This window comes from Sinohyriopsis cumingii, chromosome 1 (genome assembly GCF_028554795.1).
Source record: "Sinohyriopsis cumingii isolate HCF-2022 chromosome 1, ASM2855479v2, whole genome shotgun sequence".
Classification (NCBI taxonomy): Eukaryota; Metazoa; Mollusca; class Bivalvia; order Unionida; family Unionidae; genus Sinohyriopsis; species Sinohyriopsis cumingii.
This window is the reverse complement of record NC_142961.1, coordinates 28,088,671-28,108,071: the sequence shown is the minus strand read 5'-3', so window position 1 is coordinate 28,108,071 and position 19,401 is coordinate 28,088,671. Positions and strand designations below refer to the sequence as shown.

The 19,401-nt window shown below is 34.1% G+C and overlaps 1 protein-coding gene across 1 annotated transcript in view; it reads left to right on the top strand.

Annotated features, from left to right (window-relative positions):
* Positions 1-19,401, top strand: part of LOC149806594 (phosphatidylinositol-glycan-specific phospholipase D-like) — a 79,621-nt gene that overhangs the window by 24,504 nt on the left and 35,716 nt on the right. Inside the window, exons 11-16 of the mRNA XM_089955314.1 lie at positions 2,442-2,637; positions 7,233-7,348; positions 8,146-8,258; positions 15,894-15,982; positions 16,682-16,795; positions 18,981-19,058. Of these exons, the coding sequence (XP_089811440.1) occupies positions 2,442-2,637; positions 7,233-7,348; positions 8,146-8,258; positions 15,894-15,982; positions 16,682-16,795; positions 18,981-19,058 (706 nt within the window). The remainder of the gene's footprint in view (positions 1-2,441; positions 2,638-7,232; positions 7,349-8,145; positions 8,259-15,893; positions 15,983-16,681; positions 16,796-18,980; positions 19,059-19,401) is intronic.

Here is a 19,401-nt window from a genome sequence, read left to right as displayed (position 1 = left end):
ATATACTTTCTATCCTACGTCAGCACATGTGTCACACACTGTCATCGAAAACAATGTTAGATTGTCAATTTGACAAGGACCATGTACGCCATTGCATTTAAGGGAGATAACTCTGCTGGAACTAGACAGAGGTAAGAGTTATCTAGTCACACCAGACACATTTTTAGTCATGTGTACCACATTTAAAAAAAATATCATAAAAAATACAAAATGTGATCTAGATATGAATTAGCATAATCTCACATGTTTGCCAAGCGGCTCAACAATTTTTTAAGCCTAACACAAAGTACAACTCTTAAATAATGCACCAATCACAGCTAATTTTTTTTGTTTATTTCTGAATACAATATAATTGGTACCTTTGTACCAGCTAGTGCTACCTGCTCTAATTTATTGGTGATGGCCGCTTGATGGAAATGTCTATCACTCATTTTGTGATACTTTGACTGAAGCTGCAAGGTGTTGCCTCAAATTTGGTTGATGTGACTACAAGGAGAGATTTTTAAGTACATGCAACTGCATGAGGATACACTGCACCTTGTGCATAAGTTGGACACTGTATAATTGATTGTACTATTATGAATTACATCTAAGTCCACCATAGGTCTTTTTACCTCTTTATAATTAACCTTAATCAAAATCAACTTGAACTTATATTTTACTCTTAGATAATTTTAAAAATGACATTATTTTACTCCCAAAGACATTTTATTTGTCACCTTAAGTCCCCACATGACTGTCCATCATAAGAAAATACTGTCTCAAAGCATTTCATGTAGTTAAAATCCAAGAATGAGGATATGTGAAATTTCAAACATGAAAATTCCAAATGTACACTTTACAATGGTATAGATAGTACATTATTTTACTTTGTGTATATCTGAGTAGTGTATAAATACTTTACAATTACCTAGAATTAAATATGGAAATCTGGATGGTAACCTATTTGTTTTGGAGACTAAAGTGCAAGTTTTACTGATAATTTTGTTGCCACATCACAAGATAAGAGATTTCCTTTTACTTTATTGTTGTGTGATAGTCCCTGAAGTTTTGAGCCATATTTTGAATTTTGGGTGGTGTTAAATTTTTAGAAATTATGACCCAAACCCCAAGGATGGGTAGCATTCTGCATCTCATTATCTAGGTGGTGCTGCCACCTTGTGGTGCAGATCAGTAGAAACTAGACCAGAAAATGTTGCCAATATAGGCATGCAAAGCTTCATGATTGTGGCATACAATACATTCTTTTCTGCTTATGTGCCACACCACAGAAATTTTATTTAATTAAAAAAGCTACTTGAACATTACAAAATATTTATACCGCTTCGGTGGCCTAGTAGTTAGAATTTCCGCCTTGGATGTGGGAGGTCACAGGTTCGATCCCCGGCCGAGTCATACCAAAGACTTGTAAAAACAGTACTAACAGCTGCCTCGCCTAGCACTCAGCGTTAATAGGTTAGTGTTAGGACTGGTCGGCCTGGTGTCAGGATAATATGACTGGGTGGGACATCATGCTACATGTCTGCCGCATGATGCCCCAGTAATAGACATCCCTATAAACTGCCACACTGCAGACATCGTAGTGATATGAATGAAAAACTGTTAAAGCAACGTTAAAAATCCAATTCACACATACACACTCACAAAATATTTTGTATACTCAATTGAAATTTGCAGCAACTATTTGTTTCTTCATTTTGGGACATGTTCCTTGTGAGTTAGGTTACAAACAAATAACATACATTTGCATCTTCATTTTGGGACTTGTTCCTTGTGAGTTAGGTCACAAACAAATAATGTACATTTGCATCTTCATTTTGGGACATGCTTCTTGTGAGTTAGGTCACAAACAAATGAAATACATTTGCATTGGAAATATAAAGATACGTTTCAAATATAAATACAATATGATATAAACACAATATGATATAAAAACAGTATGATATAAAATATTGGAGATTGTGTGAGCTGTGTTTGACATAGCTACAACTTTTGTATGTGTGTGTGTGTCTGTCCAGACATACATACATCTACTCTTTGTATTAAGGTCAATGTTAATTTTTTTAGTACATGCTGAATTTTATTGAGTTTTTTTCTTTCTTGCTAAAGACAAAGTTGGGCCTAACTATAAGGGTGTCCTTTTTATAATATTTATTGTCACAGAAAGAGGGTCCCTTGTGTGCTATTTACAGTCACAGAAAGAGGGTCTCTTGTGTGCTATTTACAGTCACAGAAAGAGGGTCCCTTGTGTGCTATTTACAGTCACAGAAAGAGGGTCCCTTGTGTACTATTTACAGTCACAGAAAGAGGGTCCATTGTGTGATATATATAATCTCAGAAAGAGGGTCCTTTTTATGCTATTTACAGTCAATCATCTTTTCTGGATGTGGAGAATTTGCACGAGTACAGTCATAACTTTTGTATGTCCATATTTGTTTCAGTGGCTGTGATATTCCCCACAATACCTTATTTGTCCAGTGTAACAAGACACAACCTTCCTTTAGACGTACTGGAGGCAAGGATAGAGAGAAGAATGGATTCTTTGTGAGGCCTGATCTAAAGGGAATAACATTTGGAGACCTTACCTTTACAAAGGAGTTGAGGGGAATTCGCGTCAGGCCAAAAGCTTCTCTCTTGGTTAGTGACTCAAGCTCCTTTTCAGGACAGTTTGATGTACAGAACAAGAGTCACCTAGAGATTATGTATCCCCCTGCCATTATTCAATTGTACAATAGTCTCAATTTATATACTATTTATGCTATTTATTGTTTCAATGGTAACATAAAAATATATAGGTTACATAAAAGTGACCTCTATGCTAGTAGTTGGACATGTTAGTCAAGTTTGGTTGAAATAACTTGAACTGTTTCAGAATTTGCTCTGAAAATGAAAATGTTTATCAACAGACAGACAGACAGATGTTATTGGTGATGGTTATATCCCCCCTGTGTCAGATACTTGGGGCAAAATAAAACCCAAGAATTCATCTACATCTCCCATTAAAAATACTGAAGCTGTAGAATTGTTAAAATAAATGTACATCTACATCACTAGTCTAATATGTGTACCAATTTTCATAGAGATACCTTAAATGGTTTTGGAGTTTTGCTGTTGAAACAGAAGTATGGATAGTGGATGGATAGATGGATAAACAGATGAAATAAAAAATATTTAACCTGATGAATTGTGAATAAGCAAAAGATCACATCTAGTCAAATCCATGTACAGAGTTTCATAGAGATATCATAAATGGTTTGTACTTGTCAGATACATGTATAGAGTTTCATAGAGATATAAATGGTTTGTACTATTCAAATACATGTATAGAGTTTCATAGAGATATCATAAATGGTTTGTACTAGTCAAATACATGTATAGAGTTTCATAGAGATATAAATGGTTTGTACTAGTCAAATACATGTATAGAGTTTCATAGAGATATCATAAAAGGTTTGTACTAGTCAAATACATGTATAGTTTCATAGAGATATCATAAATGGTTTGTACTAGTCAAATACATGTACAGAGTTTCAGAGATATCATAAATGGTTTGTACTAGTCAAATACATGTACAGAGTTTCATAGAGATATCATAAATGGTTTGTACTAGTCAAATACATGTATAGTTTCATAGAGATATCATAAAAGGTTTATACTAGTCAAATACATGTATAGTTTCATAGAGATATCATAAATGGTTTGTACTAGTCAAATACATGTACAGAGTTTCATAGAGATGTCATAAATGGTTTATGGAGGATTGCTGCAGAACTGAAGTGAGATAATGAATGGACAAAGAGACTGATAACAGTTTTAAAAATATTGAAAATGAAGAATATTTAGTAACAAAAGGACATCTATAGTTCAGTACATGTGTGAATAGAAAAAGGCACATCAAAAGTCCCATTTATGTCACTTTTAACAGTGAACAGCAAAAGGCACATCAAAAGTCCCATTTATGTGTACTAAACAGTGAACAGCAAAAGGCACATCTATAGTCCCATTTATGTGTACTAAACAGTGAACAGCAAAAGGCACATCAGTAGTCCCATTTATGTGTACTAAACAGTGAACAGCAAAAGGCACATCAAAAGTCCATTTATATGTACTAAACGGTGAACAGCAAAAGGCACATCTATAGTCCCATTTATGTGTACTAAACAGTGAACAGCAAAAGGCACATCAAACGTCCCATTTATGTGTACTAAACAGTGAACAGCAAAAGGCACATCTATAGTCCCATTTATGTGTGCTAAACATTGAATAGAAAAAGGCACGTCTGTAGTCCCATTTATGTGTACTAAACTGAATAGCAAAGGCACATCTGTGCTATAAGTCCAATACATGTAACATGTTTCATAGAGATACCTTGAATGTTTGAGCTAGTCCAGTACATGTGACATATATCACAGATACATGAATGGTTTGTGCTAGTCCAATACATGTAACATATTTCACAGATACGTGAATGGTTTGTACTAGTCCAATGCATGCAAAATGTTTTGAAGAGATACCTTGAATGGTTTGTGCTTGTCCAATATGTGTAACATGTTTCATAGAGATACCTTGAATGGTTTGCACTAGTCCAATATGTGTAACATGTTTCATGGAGATACCTTGAATGGTTTGCACTAGTCCAATATGTGTGACATGTTTCATGGAGATACTTTGAATGGTTTGCACTAGTCCACAATGTCTAAAACGTTTCATAAATATACTTTGAATGACTTTAGAGTTATGCTCTTCAGAATGAAAAAAATCAAGGACAAACAGAAAGATGAAATTATTCACAAACAGATATATAGACATGGCAGTACCTATATCCCCCTTGCCAAGATTGCATACAAATTTGAATTCAATCTATTATTGTCCTCCACCTTGTGAAAAAAGCAGGGGGCATAGCATTTCTGTCTGTCCATCCATCACACTCTCCCTTCTGCTCAATAACTTAAAAGCCATTTGTTATTGAGCAATGAAATTTGGTATATTTGTCATCATTATTGAAAGGTGTGTCATGTAACATATTGGATGTCCTATCGTCGAAGCTAAGGTTTGGCTCAATATTTTTCTGTTTTCCATCACATTTTCCCTTCGGCTCTCTTATTTTAAAGCCCTGTGAGATTAAGGGTTGAAAGTTGTACATCATCACTGGAAGGTGTGTTGCATACTGCATTGGGGTTCAAAGGTCATTAGTCTTTATTTAAAGTTTTCCATCACACTCCATCTGCTCTGTAACTTTGGAGCTGAAAAAAAATAACCTTTACCTCATGCAAGCGCCTTTGGACACCTCTACTCCATTCTCATGGTAGCGTCCTTTGACACCTCTACTCCATTCGCATGGAAGCGCCTTTTGACGCCTGCTGTAAACATCAGCCATTTCAAGCAGGTTTTCGTAGTGCAACCTTCAGGGAAACCCCCTATTAGATACTACATTCATTTCTGTGAATGACAATTATATCAAATCATGTGGTCACTGTTTATGCTCTGGTAGAAATCTGCTATTTAAAGTAACTGGGTCATAATCTTCACTCTCCAAAATGGAGGTCGCAGATTTCATTCAGTACTTACAAAGTTTTCACGATTAGAATCACAACTATGAAAGATTCAATAACTTAGGTAAAGGCTCTGATATTGATGTAGGCAGCAATTAGTTTTTATAAATTTATAGTTTTTATAAATTCAGATGACTTAGTGATATAGACACGGACAAAAAAAACTTGTAAATTTCAAGTACGAGAAATGGCAGCTATGGTTGGTCACACGGCTTCACTGACTTGACTGTGAACGAGTTCTCTCAAGATTTTAAAGCACATAAAAATTCTTCTGTGAAAAATAATTACACAGCTGTAACAATCGGACTTTACTCTTAAATTTTAATAGATGTGTACCAAAAATGTTAAATGGTTAAAATTACTGTTAAATGTAACATACACTACATTGCTTAACAGTTAACAGGCAGGCCTATGTGTATGGAGTCGAATAGGTAACAGGTGTTCTATTTATATGCACTGGGTAACTTTGCTCTATGAGGTAAAGGGTTAAGACATGGTTAACATCTTTTTTTAGCTAGGGGAAGGGGCTGGATTTGCAAGGTAGTCTATGTTCTCCTAGTATATTATGATTATGGTAAATATTATAGAATAAACATTTTACTCAAAAATTTGCTTTCCTATAATCTGTAGAGGCACAGTCAGGAATTGAATGACACTTTGAGTGAGTTGGGTGTTCAAATCAGCTATATTTAGCAAACAATGTTCAATTGTATTTTGGAATTTTTGTAAAGTAAATGAATGAGGATAGTGGTTCATAATATGAAATAAAAAGTGCATATTCATGTTGTACATGTTGGTCAATGAAAAAACTAAAAGAAAAACTTTAAAAAGTAATATGAAGCTTGAATAAGTTTGATATCAAGATGCTTTGATTAGCAGTGTAGAAAAAGGATATATATATATATATATATATATATATATATATATATATATATATATATATATATTGAAACCTCATAAAACTGAAATTAATCAGGATTAAATTAAATTTTCAGTTTTTTATGGGTTTTCATTTTATTAAAATCCTCTGTTATCACCTACAAATGAGATAAGTGTCCTCTCAATTATGCAAGTAAATGTTTAAATTTTGACAAAACATTAGTAACCAGTCACTACCATATATACTCACTGCAACTGCAGATTGAACAGACCCAGATCTGCCATTGTATAATGCACCATCAGATCTGAGTCTATGCCATTTGTTAGGAGTAATCAGTAGAGCTAACAAGATCAGCCCTGATCTGCTGGCACATGCAGTGACAGTTCTGGGTATATGTTGTTTGCAATTGGACTTGTATGCAAGTATATAAAGTGTTTAAAATAAAATCTGTTATAATTAGGACCTCATTTTATCTGTCTTGGTATTTTGCTTTACTTGTACTCTGTATGATTTTAGGCTGTTAACGATAATTGACTGGCTGCATTCTGTGATTAAGTTCAGTTCTATTAATTGTTGCATAAAATACATGGTAAGGACCAAATTTGGTCAGTTTTCAGAGTACAGTGTTGATGGGCTTTGGCTTACCTAGTTAAAATGTATTGAAGTGAAAGGAAAAGAAATATACAAGACCAGAAACATGACTTGATTTCAGTTTACTGATGTTTTCATCTTGTTAGGTTTGACAGTATATGTATCATGTGTTCTTTTTTAATGTATTCTATTGTATTTTTTCAATGAAGGATAAAATGATCATGTCAAATAAAAGGCCAGCATCAAGGAGGGAGACTGTTGGAGAGAACCTGAGGCAGGCCAACAGGACCTTGTATAACTTTTGCACTTACAGCAGACTTGGTTGGTGAGTTCAACAGCTACTCTTAAGTAATTATGAAATGGATTTATTTTGAGGAAAATTCCTATGTAAGTAATACTTTTGTGTATTTCCAGGTACAAATATGCTGGCAATGATTCATAACTGAATCATCTGTGTATACTGTGCTTATATATTTGACACTGAGATCATCACCTGTGTATAATGCACTTATATGTTTGTCACTGAGATCATTAGCTGTGTGTACTATACTTATATATTTGACACTTAGACCATCAGCTGTGTATACTGTACTTATATGTTTGTCACTGAGATCATTAGCTGTGTTTACTGTACTTATATATTTGACACTGAGATCATCACCTGTGTATAATGCACTTATATGTTTGTCACTGAGATCATTAGCTGTGTGTACTATACTTATATATTTGACACTGAGACCATCAGCTGCGTATACTGTACTTGTATGTTTGTCACTGAGATCATTAGCTGTGTGTACTATACTTATATATTTGACACTGAGACCATCAGCTGTGTATACTGTACTTGTATGTTTGTCACTGAGATCATTAGCTGTGTTTACTGTACTTATATATTTGACACTCAGATTATCATTGCATGATATTTAGCTAGATATGCTCATATTTAATGGTTTATCCAGTATTTGTGACAGATCCTGGTCTATGCTAGTGATACAAAAACAAATATCAGGCTCATAAGACAGATGAATATATAGATGGATGAATGGATGGACAGATGGTTAGATAGATAGATAGGAAGTGTTTGACACAGAATGTCTTTTCATTTGTCCCTTGTTCATACAGGTCTTATGCAACTGGTGACCTGAATAGTGATAGTAATGATGATCTGGTAGTTGGAGCCCCAGGGTATGGGGAAGTGGGAAGTCCCCAGGAGGGAAGGGTATATATCATTTATGGTAAGCTAGAGAATCAGTTTTCATTGTGTTTATGTTTACTTCCAGTTAATACTGTTTTTATATGATAAAAATATTGTCCCAAACTTCAAAATGTCAGAACTGTAACAAATCTAATTTTTCCATCACACTTTGAAGCAATCCAAATATTATTCAGTCAGAATCCTCCATCACACTTTGAAGCAATCCAAATATTATTCAGTCAGAATGCTTGATTACACTTTGAAGCAATAAATAATATTCAGTCAGAATGCTCCATTACACTTTGAAGCAATCCAAATATTATTCAGTCTGAATGCTCCATTACACTTTGAAGCAATCCAAATAATTTTCAGTCAGAATGCTCCATTACACTTTGAAGCAATCCAAATAATTTTCAGTCAGAATACTCCATTACACTTTGAAGCAATCCAAATATTATTCAGTCAGAATCCTCCATCACACTTTGAAGCAATAAATATTATTCAGTCTAAATGCTTCATTACACTTTGAAGCAATAAATAATATTTAGTCAGAATGCTCCATTACACTTTGAAGCAATAAATACACTGGACAACAAATTTTTACAAAAGTCATGTTACTGAAATAAAATTAGTCAATTCTTATCAATTTTTATGTGCTGAACACGAATATGACAGTCAAATTGCAAAATTGGCTCTAGTTTTTTTGTAATCTGCAAGAAATTAATGTTTACATAACGAAATGCATTCCAATAGTAAAAGGTCAACTGTAATAGCCTACCTATAAAAAATCAAGTCATTGACTACATCTTAGATTTCTTCGCCTGTCTCTTGTACAGCTGTTCGGGAGCATCTCTGAGGAGTGTCCAGCAGTAGTCAGCCAGCATTGTAGTGGACCATTTTCCCTGGTATCTTTGTTCCATTGTTGCGATATCTTGATGAAAACGTTCGCCGTGTTCATCACTAACAATACCACAGTTGCTAGGAAAGAAATCCAAATGGGAATGAAGGAAGTGAATCTTTAGAGACATATTGCAGCCAAGTTTCTTATACTTCATCAACATGTCTTCTACTAGTTCCTTATAGTTTTCTGCCCTAACATTTCCGAGGAAGTTTGTAGAAACTAGGCGAAAAGCATTCCATGCTTGTTTCGCGTCACCTTCCAGCAAGTTGTTGAACCGGTCATCTTTGAAAAGCTCTCGAATCTGAGGACCCACAAAAACTCCCTCTTTAATCTTTGCTTCGCTGAGTCGAGGGAATTTTTCATGCAGGTATCGGAATGCTGGCAAAGTCCGGTCAATGGCTTTCACGAAGTTCTTCATCAAACCTAGTTTGATGTGAAGGGGTGGTAGCAAGATTTTCTGAGCCTCAACCAGAGCTGGGTGTTGGATATTCTTCTCTCCAATGGCTACATTCTGCCTGTGAGTCCATTCCTTCCTCATGTAGTGCATTTCCCTTGCTCGGCTATCCCACTCGCATAAGAAACACATGTATTTTGTATATCCTTGCTGCAGTCCCATTAAAAGGGCAACTACCTTCAAATCACCACAGAGGTGCCAGCTGTACTTGTTATACTCAATGGAATTCAGTAGCTGCCTTAAGTTATCGTATGTCTCTTTCATGTGGACAGCATACGCTACTGGAATAGATGGAAGAATGTTTCCATTGTGCAAAAGCACAGCCTTGAGACTCAGTTTCGAAGAGTCCACAAATAGTCTCCATTCTTGTGGGTCATGAGTGATTTTTAAAGCATTCATGAGGCCCTCAATATCGGAACAGAATATCAGATTACTTTCCTTTCTGAAGAAAGGCTCCAATTGCTGGTGGCTCTTTCGATATGCAGTAATTGTGACATCTTCTTCTAGAAGATTCCATTGTTGGAGTCTTGATCCTAGCAATTCTGCCTTGTTCTTTGATAAGTCCAAATCACGAATCAGGTCATTTAGTTCTTCCTGTGTTATTCTGTGTGGGGTTGATGATGCACCACAGTGAAAATCTGGATCACTGCATGCTGATGGACCAGGAGAAGAACAGGTCGACTCACCTTTGTCTTCGTCAGATGAATCAAGAGAATATTCTGCTGGAGGTTCTGGAATAGGAAGTCCCTCACCATGTGGAACTGGTCTCAATGCAGACGGAATGTTTGGGTAGACTATTCTCGACTTCTTTCGCTTCGTTATTCCGCCGGAAAGAGGAGGAACCAAGCAGAAGTAACAGTCATTTAGGTGGTTGCTTGGCTCTCTCCACACCATTGGGACTGCAAACGGCATTGATGACCTTTTGCAATTCAACCACTGTGAAAGCTGTGTTGTACATGTAGCACAGCATATATGCGGAGCCCAAGGCTTGTCTTGGTCACCAACCTTGCATCCGAAGTAAAGATGATATGCCTTCTTCACTTGAGAATTGATACTTTTCTTCTGGTTGGCAAATGTCACTTCCCCACAAATATAGCAAAAATTGTCCGCGGTATTAACACACTTTCGAGGCATTACTGTTCTTTATTGTACGTAAATGGATAAAATAATAAGTTTTATGTAACAGTAGCTTGAACTGTCTCGCACAACGTCTAAAATATTTTAAATGCTGAACCTATCTGATTGGGCTTTATATAGTACACTGCTTACGTCAGCTTCAGCAGCCGCCTGGCATTAGTATAATAGGCCTACACATGTATAGTACACTGCTGACGTCAACTTACTTCAGCAGCCGCATGGCATTAGTATTGCATTGCATCAGAAAATGATGCAATCAACTGTGGATGATGTGAGCATGATGGTATTATGCAATGTTACATCATTATTCCGGATGTTGCTGCAGTCCTACTGGAGAAATTTACACAGTGAAACATAGAAAATGAGGTATATGAATATCTTCAAAACGAGAGCCAATACAAATTTTTCACGGTTATATTCGTGTTCGGCACACCAAAATACTACAGATTAGGGCCTTTTCAAGTCAGTAATGATTTCACTGTTGACCAGTGATATTATTCAGTCTGAATGCTTCATTACACTTTGAAACAATAAATAATATTTAGTCAGAATGCTCCATTACACTGTGAAGCTATCCAAATAATATTCAGTCAGAATGCTCCATTACACTTTGAAGCAATCCAAATATTATTCAGTCAAAATACTCCATTACACTTTGAAGCAATCCAAATATTATTCAGTCAGAATCCTCCATCACACTTTGAAGCAATAAATAATATTCAGTCAGAATGCTCCATTACACTTTGAAGCAATCCAAATAATTTTCAGTCTGAATGCTCCATTACACTTTGAAGCGATAAATATTATTCAGTCTGAATGCTTCATTACACTTTGAAGCAATAAATAATATTTAGTCAGAATGCTCCATTACACTTTGAAGCAATCCAAATAATATTCAGTCAGAATACTCCATTACACTTTGAAGCAATCCAAATATTATTCAGTCAGAATACTCCGTTACACTTTGAAGCAATCCAGATATTATTCAGTCAGAATGCTCCATTACACTTTGAAGCAATCCAAATAATATTCAGTCACAATACTCCATTACACTTTGAAGCAATCCAAATATTATTCAGTCAGAATGCTTCATTACACTTTGAAGCAATCCAAATATTATTCAGTCAGAATGCTCCATTACACTTTGAAGCAATAAATATTATTCAGTCAGAATGCTTGATTACACTTTGAAGCAATAAATAATATTCAGTCAGAATGCTCCATTACACTTTGAAGCAATCAAAATAATTTTCAGTCAGAATGCTCCATTACACTTTGAAGCAATAAATAATATTTAGTCAGAATGCTCCATTACACTTTGAAGCAATCCAAATAATATTCAGTCAGAATGCTCCATTACACTTTGAAGCAATCCAATATTATTCAGTCAGAATGCTCCATTACACTTTGAAGCAATCGAAATATTATTCAGTCAGAATGCTCCATTACACTTTGAAGCAATCCAATATTATTCAGTCTGAATGCTTCATTACACTTTGAAGCAATAAATAATATTTAGTCAGAATGCTCCATTACACTTTGAAGCAATCCAAATAATATTCAGTCAGAATACTCCATTACACTTTGAAGCAATCCAAATATTATTCAGTCAGAATACTCCATTACACTTTGAAGCAAACCAAATATTATTCAGTCAGAATGCTCCATTACACTTTGAAGCAATCCAATATTATTCAGTCTGAATGCTTCATTACACTTTGAAGCAATAAATAATATTTAGTCAGAATGCTCCATTACACTTTGAAGCAATCCAAATAATATTCAGTCAGAATACTCCATTACACTTTGAAGCAATCCAAATATTATTCAGTCAGAATACTCCATTACACTTTGAAGCAATCCAAATATTATTCAGTCAGAATGCTCCATTACACTTTGAAGCAATCCAAATAATATTCAGTCAGAATACTCCATTACACTTTGAAGCAATCAAAATATTATTCAGTCAGAATGCTTTATTACACATTGAAGCAAAAAATAATATTCAGTCAGAATGCTCCATTACACTTTGAAGCAATCCAAATATTATTCAGTCAGAATGCTCCATTACACTTTTAAGCAATCCAAATATTATTCAGTCAGAATGCTCCATAACACTTTGAAGCAATCCAAATAATATTCGGTCAGAATACTCCATTACACTTTGAAGCAATCCAAATATATGCCTGCATACATTTAAAATTTAGTTGCTGGGCTTGTGGCAAATCATGTTTAAAACTGTGTCATAAATTAAATTTTGTTTGGGACACTGCGCTGTTTGATTGACTATAATGATATTGCCATAATGCACATACCTCAATCTATTATTGCAGGGTAGTGTTGGCCATTAAACTTGGTGACCATTCAGTGACTCACTATTCTCTCTGTGACTGATAAACTCTCATTAGAGTACAGGCCCAGTTAAACTTAGACCTTAACTCCAAGAGGTATCTATGATTCTCTGATGAAGTGGGGAATCCTTACAATACAAATGGGACTAGGGATGAAACGCAGACTCATTTAAGTTTCATCTGGTTTATTAACAGTTACAAACTTGTATGCATTAAACTTTCAAGACTCAAATATCAGGTGCATCATTTCCAAATATTAACTCATTGATTTTATATTGCAGTGGTTGTGCAGTTGGACAAACATTGGCGAGATAATGATTAGAGTGTGCCAAATTTGGAAATGAGGATGATATTTAGGATAGTTATAGATGCATTCCTGGCATAATAACATAGTCAAATTAAAGAGTTAAAAGGATGATTTATGATCAGTTTATATGGGAATATGAAATACACCCGGCAATGATACCAGTCATCATTTGGTATTGAATAACAGTAGGTATTAATGAACAAATTAATATTGTCCATCAATGTTGACAACACCCACCCACCTAGCTACGATGTTGTAACCCCATCTATGAAGTAGAGGCACTAGTAGTAGTACTACCACTTGCGCTGCTTTACCACTGAAAGCTTTACAATGAATGAACTTAATTTGAAACTTTTAAAAATGAGAGGCTAGATTTCCTGCCCATTGCACTATTTTAGTTATTGATGGATTGTCAACTAATCTTGTAGTTATTGATGAATTGTCAACTAGTCTTGAAGTTATTGGTGGATTGTCAGACTTGCTACATTTAATGATTGTTGCCTTTTTTGAGTGGCTCATGTTAAGCAGGAATGTAGGAGCAGGTAGCTGTTTTCCACATTTATTTCCATTGAGTGCTTCAACTTTGAACTGACCATTGCAGATATAGCTGTTTTCCACATTTATTTCCTTTGAGTGCTTCAACATTGAAGTGACCATTGCAGATATTGCAAATTTATTTATGTACCATACAAAGTTATTAAAAATTGTGCTGTCTTTCTTTTCATTAATTGTCATATGCATGAAAACCCCTTACGCATTGGAATATAACTCATTCTTTTGACTGCAGTTAGTTTTACAGTTACTAAATGATTTCATTGATTCTTGGCACATATCATGGTCTTACAGTTACTAATGTATTTCAGTGATACTTGGTACATATCATAGTCTTACAGTTACTAATGGATTTCAGTGATGCTTGGTATGTATTGCAGTCTTACAGTAACTAATCAATTTCAGTGATACTTGGTACATATCATAGTCTTACAGTTACTAATGGATTTCAGTGATACTTGGTATATATCATAGTCTTACAGTTACTAATGGATTTCACTGATGTTTGGTACCTGTTATAATCTTACAGTTACTAATCAATTTCAGTGATACTTGGTACATATCATATCCTTACAGTTACTAATGGATTTCAGTGATGCTTGGTACGTATTGCAGTCTTACAGTTACTAATGAATTTCAGTGATGCTTCTTACATATCATAGTCTTACAGTTACTAATGGATTTCAGTGATGCTTGGTACATATTGCAGTCTTACAGTTACTAATCAGTTTCAGTGATACTTGGTACATATCATAGTCTTACAGTTACTTATGGATTTCAGTGATGTTTGGTACAGGTCATGGTCTTACAGTTACTTATAGATTTCAGTGATGTTTGGTACATATCATGGTCTTACAGTTACTTAATGGATTTCAGTGATGTTTGGTACATATCATGGTCTTACAGTTACTTATGGATTTCAGTGATGTTTGGTACATATCATGGTCTTACAGTTACTTATGGATTTCAGTGATGTTTGGTACAGGTCATGGTCTTACAGTTACTTATGGATTTCAGTGATGTTTGGTACAGGTCATGGTCTTACAGTTACTTATGGATTTCAGTGATACTTGGTACAGGTCATGGTCTTACAGTTACTTATGGATTTCAGTGATATTTGGTACATATCATAGGGGTCATGTGATGATGATCACATTGACTAATCAAATTGCTTTCATGATTTTTATAAGAGTTATTGTTCTTTTTGACTCTCATGGTTTTTATAAAAGTTATTGTTCCTTTTGGCTTTCATGATTTTGATAAGAGTTATTGTTTCTTTTGACTTTCATGATTTTTATAAGAGTTATTGTTCCTTTTGACCTTCATAATTTTTATAAGAGTTTATTTTCTTTTTGACTTTTATAATTTTTATAAGAGTTATTCTTTTTTTTGACTTTTATGATTTTTATGAGTCATTGTTCTTTTTGACTTTTTGATTTTTATAAGAGTCACATTTTTTTTTACTTTCATGATTTTTATAAGAGTTATTGTTCTTTTTGACTTTCATGATTTTGATAAGAGTTATTGTTTCTTTTGACTTTCATGATTTTTATGAGTCATTGTTCTTTTTGACTTTTTTGATTTTTATAAGAGTCACATTTTTTTTGACTTTCATGATTTTTATAAGAGACATTTTTTTTGACTTTCATGATTTTTATAAGAGTCACATTTTCTTTTGACTTTCATGATTTTTATAAGAGTCATTGTTCCTTTTGACTTTACTGATTTTTATAAGAGTCATTGTTCCTTTTGACTTTATTGATTTTTATAAGAGTCATTGTTCCTTTTGACAAATCTGGAGGCAACTATTGTTTTCAGCTGAGACTACTGTTTATACTCATCTCCATCATGGAGTGAAGGGTGTTTGTGAAGAAGTGGGGTGCGTGTGACTTTTTTGAGCACAGAATGAACCATTCTTTAAAAGGTGGTACTTGAAGATCGTGCCAGTTCTATTTCACAGTCTGTTTCAACAGGAACTGAAGATGGTATCCCACTACAGCTAGATATCGACCTTGACCTGATTAAATCCAGCGAAGGACAGATACTGAAAGGGATTGGAACAGTAGGTATTCTCATTCTTCAGGCAGTTATTCTTTTATACTTTGGCTTTGTCTTATTTATTTAATTATTGTTATTAGATTCGTTATATTTTTATTTTGCATTTAACAGTTAACTAAACTTTTGCTCAGATAAGTTATAAATCTATATTCCCAATTATAATTTTATTGGAAAAAATATTCACAAATAAGAAATCATCATGGAAATGGTAAGACTTCACTTTTACTTTCCTTGTTCATTCACTCTCTTGGCTTTTCTATGGGAATGGATTAGTAGTTTGAACTACATGTATATTGTGCACATTTACAAAATCACATCAAAATTTATATTTAGTTCTAAGTTTCTGTCTTAAACAGAGTGTGAGAAATAATTATGTAACACTACACGTGTGTAATAACCCAGTTTCATGCATTAGTTAAAATATCCACTAATTCAACATGCCTGTACTAAATTACATGCCTGTACTAGATTACATGCATGCACTAATTCATGTACATGCATTAATTTGCAGATGTGCTAATTCAACATTCTTACACTAGATCACATGCATGCATTAATTGACATACATGCATTAATTCACATTAATTAATTGACATGCACACACTCATTTACATTCATGTATTATTTCATATGTATGCAGAGAATGTAAGACCATCATCTGGTTTCCACATTTATAATCATGCACTGTGTTTTCCTTTTTAAGGCACAGTCAAGGTTTGGGTCATCACTGGCAGTGTTGGATGTGAACTTGGATGGAACTCAGGATCTGGTTGTGGGTGCATCATCATTTGCCTTGGAATCTCCTCTCAACTACAATGTACGTTGACCTGTTTATTCTGTCACTTTTCAGTGAATTATTCCTATGTGCAAAACACCTGCTCATTCTGTCACTTTTCAGTGAATTATTCTTTGTTCAAAACACCTGTTCATTCTGTCACTTTTCAGTGAATTATTCCTATGTTTGAAACACCTGTTCATTCTGTCACTTTTCAGTGAATTACTCCTATGTTCGAAACACCTGTTCATTCTGTCACTTTTCAGTGAATTATTCCTATGTTCAAAAGGATTCTTTTTTAGTATATGAGAAGATTTTTGTAAAAATGAACTGTCTTCCTACCCCACCCCACCCCATTTTATTGGTAGCATGCATCTAATTCATTGCCTTGCCATCTCAGGTACAATGAGATGTAGTAATATTCTTTAGGTATATTGAGATGTGACATTCTTTAGGTATGATATGTCATAACATTCTTTAGGTATATTGAGATGTAGTAACATTCTTTAGGCATGATGACATGTAGTAACATTCCTTAGGTACAATGACATGTAGTAACATTCTTTAGGTATGATGACATGTAGCAACATTCTTTAGATATGATGACATGTAACATTCTTTAAGTATGATGACATGTAACATTTGTTAGGTATGATGACATGTTGTAACATTCTTTAGGTATGATATTTTGCAACATTCTTTAGGTATAATGACATGTAGTAACATTCTTTTGGTATGATGACATGTAGTAATATTCTTTAGGTATGATGACATGTAGTAACATTCTTTAGGTATAATGACATGTAGTAACATTCTTTAGGTATAATGACATGTAGTAACATTCTTTTGGTATGATGACATGTAGTAATATTCTTTAGGTATAATGACATGTAGTAATATTCTTTAGGTATGATGACATGTAGTAACATTCTTTAGGTATAATGACATGTAGTAACATTCTTTAGGTATAATGACATGTAGTAATATTCTTTAGGTATAATGACATGTAGTAACATTCTTTAGGTATGATGACATGTAGTAATATTCTTTAGGTATGATGACATGTAGTAACATTCTTTAGGTATAATGACATGTAGTAACATTCTTTAGGTATAATGACATGTAGTAACATTCTTTAGGTATAATGACATGTAGTAACATTCTGTAGGTATGATGACATGTAGTAATATTCTTTAGGTATGATGACATGTAGTAATATTCTTTAGGTATAATGACATGTAGTAACATTCTTTAGGTATAATGACATGTAGTAACATTCTTTAGGTATGATGACATGTAGTAATATTCTTTAGGTTTGATGAGGCATAACATTGTTTAAGTATGATGAGATGTACTAACATTCTTTTTTTATGTGGAGAAACACTAGAAAAAAGCATTAACTCAGAACAGAACTCATCCAGTGTCTAACATTTTAAGCATGAATATATACAATTTTTCATAAGTTATTACATCATTGATCTTGAAAGATTATAATCAATCAGTGAATTGCTTATAAACTTACTTCCACATTAGTTATGAAAACCTGGTACTGTTTTTATGGACCTTTTACAAGGTGGAGAGTACCATTTTATGATATGGTCTTCAGTCCAGAATTCTGTACACCTGTGTTTGTTCCCAATAATGTTTGCACACATGAAAGAGTTCTTCACATTCTACCATTACTAACTCTTTAGGCTGTCGGCATTTGGATTAAGTAAGAAACCTAGAAATCTTGGTTTCAAAAAGTCAAAGGTCAAGGTCACATAGACTGAAAGATGGAAACAGTTTCCTCACAATAACTTGTCTTATATACCAGCCACCTTCACCTAGCATTGTAAATGGCTTGCATTATAGATAAGAAGTATATTTAAATTTGAGTTTAAATGTCAAGGTCACAGAGGCTGAAAGCAGGAAACAATTCTACAAACTACTAAAGTTTATACCACATGCCTTGATTATAATTTGTAGATGGTTTTCATTTGAGACATGAAATGTTCCTATTCATTTGGGGTTAAGATCATAGGAAATCCAAAAAGGAAAACAATTTATACAAAAACAACTCCAGTCCTATGCTAAAATTCTTGACCAAGCTTTTAAGAGACAAAAAGGACATCAATAGGTTACAGCCATACAATATAGCAATTATACTAACCTTGTAATACTGATGACTGGAATTAAACAATCTCTTGTTATACTAATGACTTGGATTAATCAATCTGTTGTGCAGGGGATGGTACAGATTTTCTTTGGAAATCCCAAGACTGGAAAACTTGATGAAGCCAATATCACTGTCATGTGTAGAAAGGTAAGCACTTTGTTTATTAATTTTAAGCACTTTGTTTATTAATTTCCATTGGTCCCATTGTCATGTGTAGAAATGTAAGCACTTTGTTTATTAATTTTAAGTGCTTTGTTTATTAATTTCCATCTGTCCCAGTGTCATGTGTAGAAAGGTAAGCGCTTTGTTTATTAATTTCCATTGGTCCTACTGGCATGTGGAGAAAGGTAAGTGCTTTGTTTATTAATTTCCATTGGCCCCACTGTCATGTGTAAAAAGGTAAGTGCTTTGTTTATTAATTTCCATTGGTCCCACTGTCATGTGTAGAAAGGTGAGTGCTTTGTTCATTAATTTCCATCAGCCCCAGTGT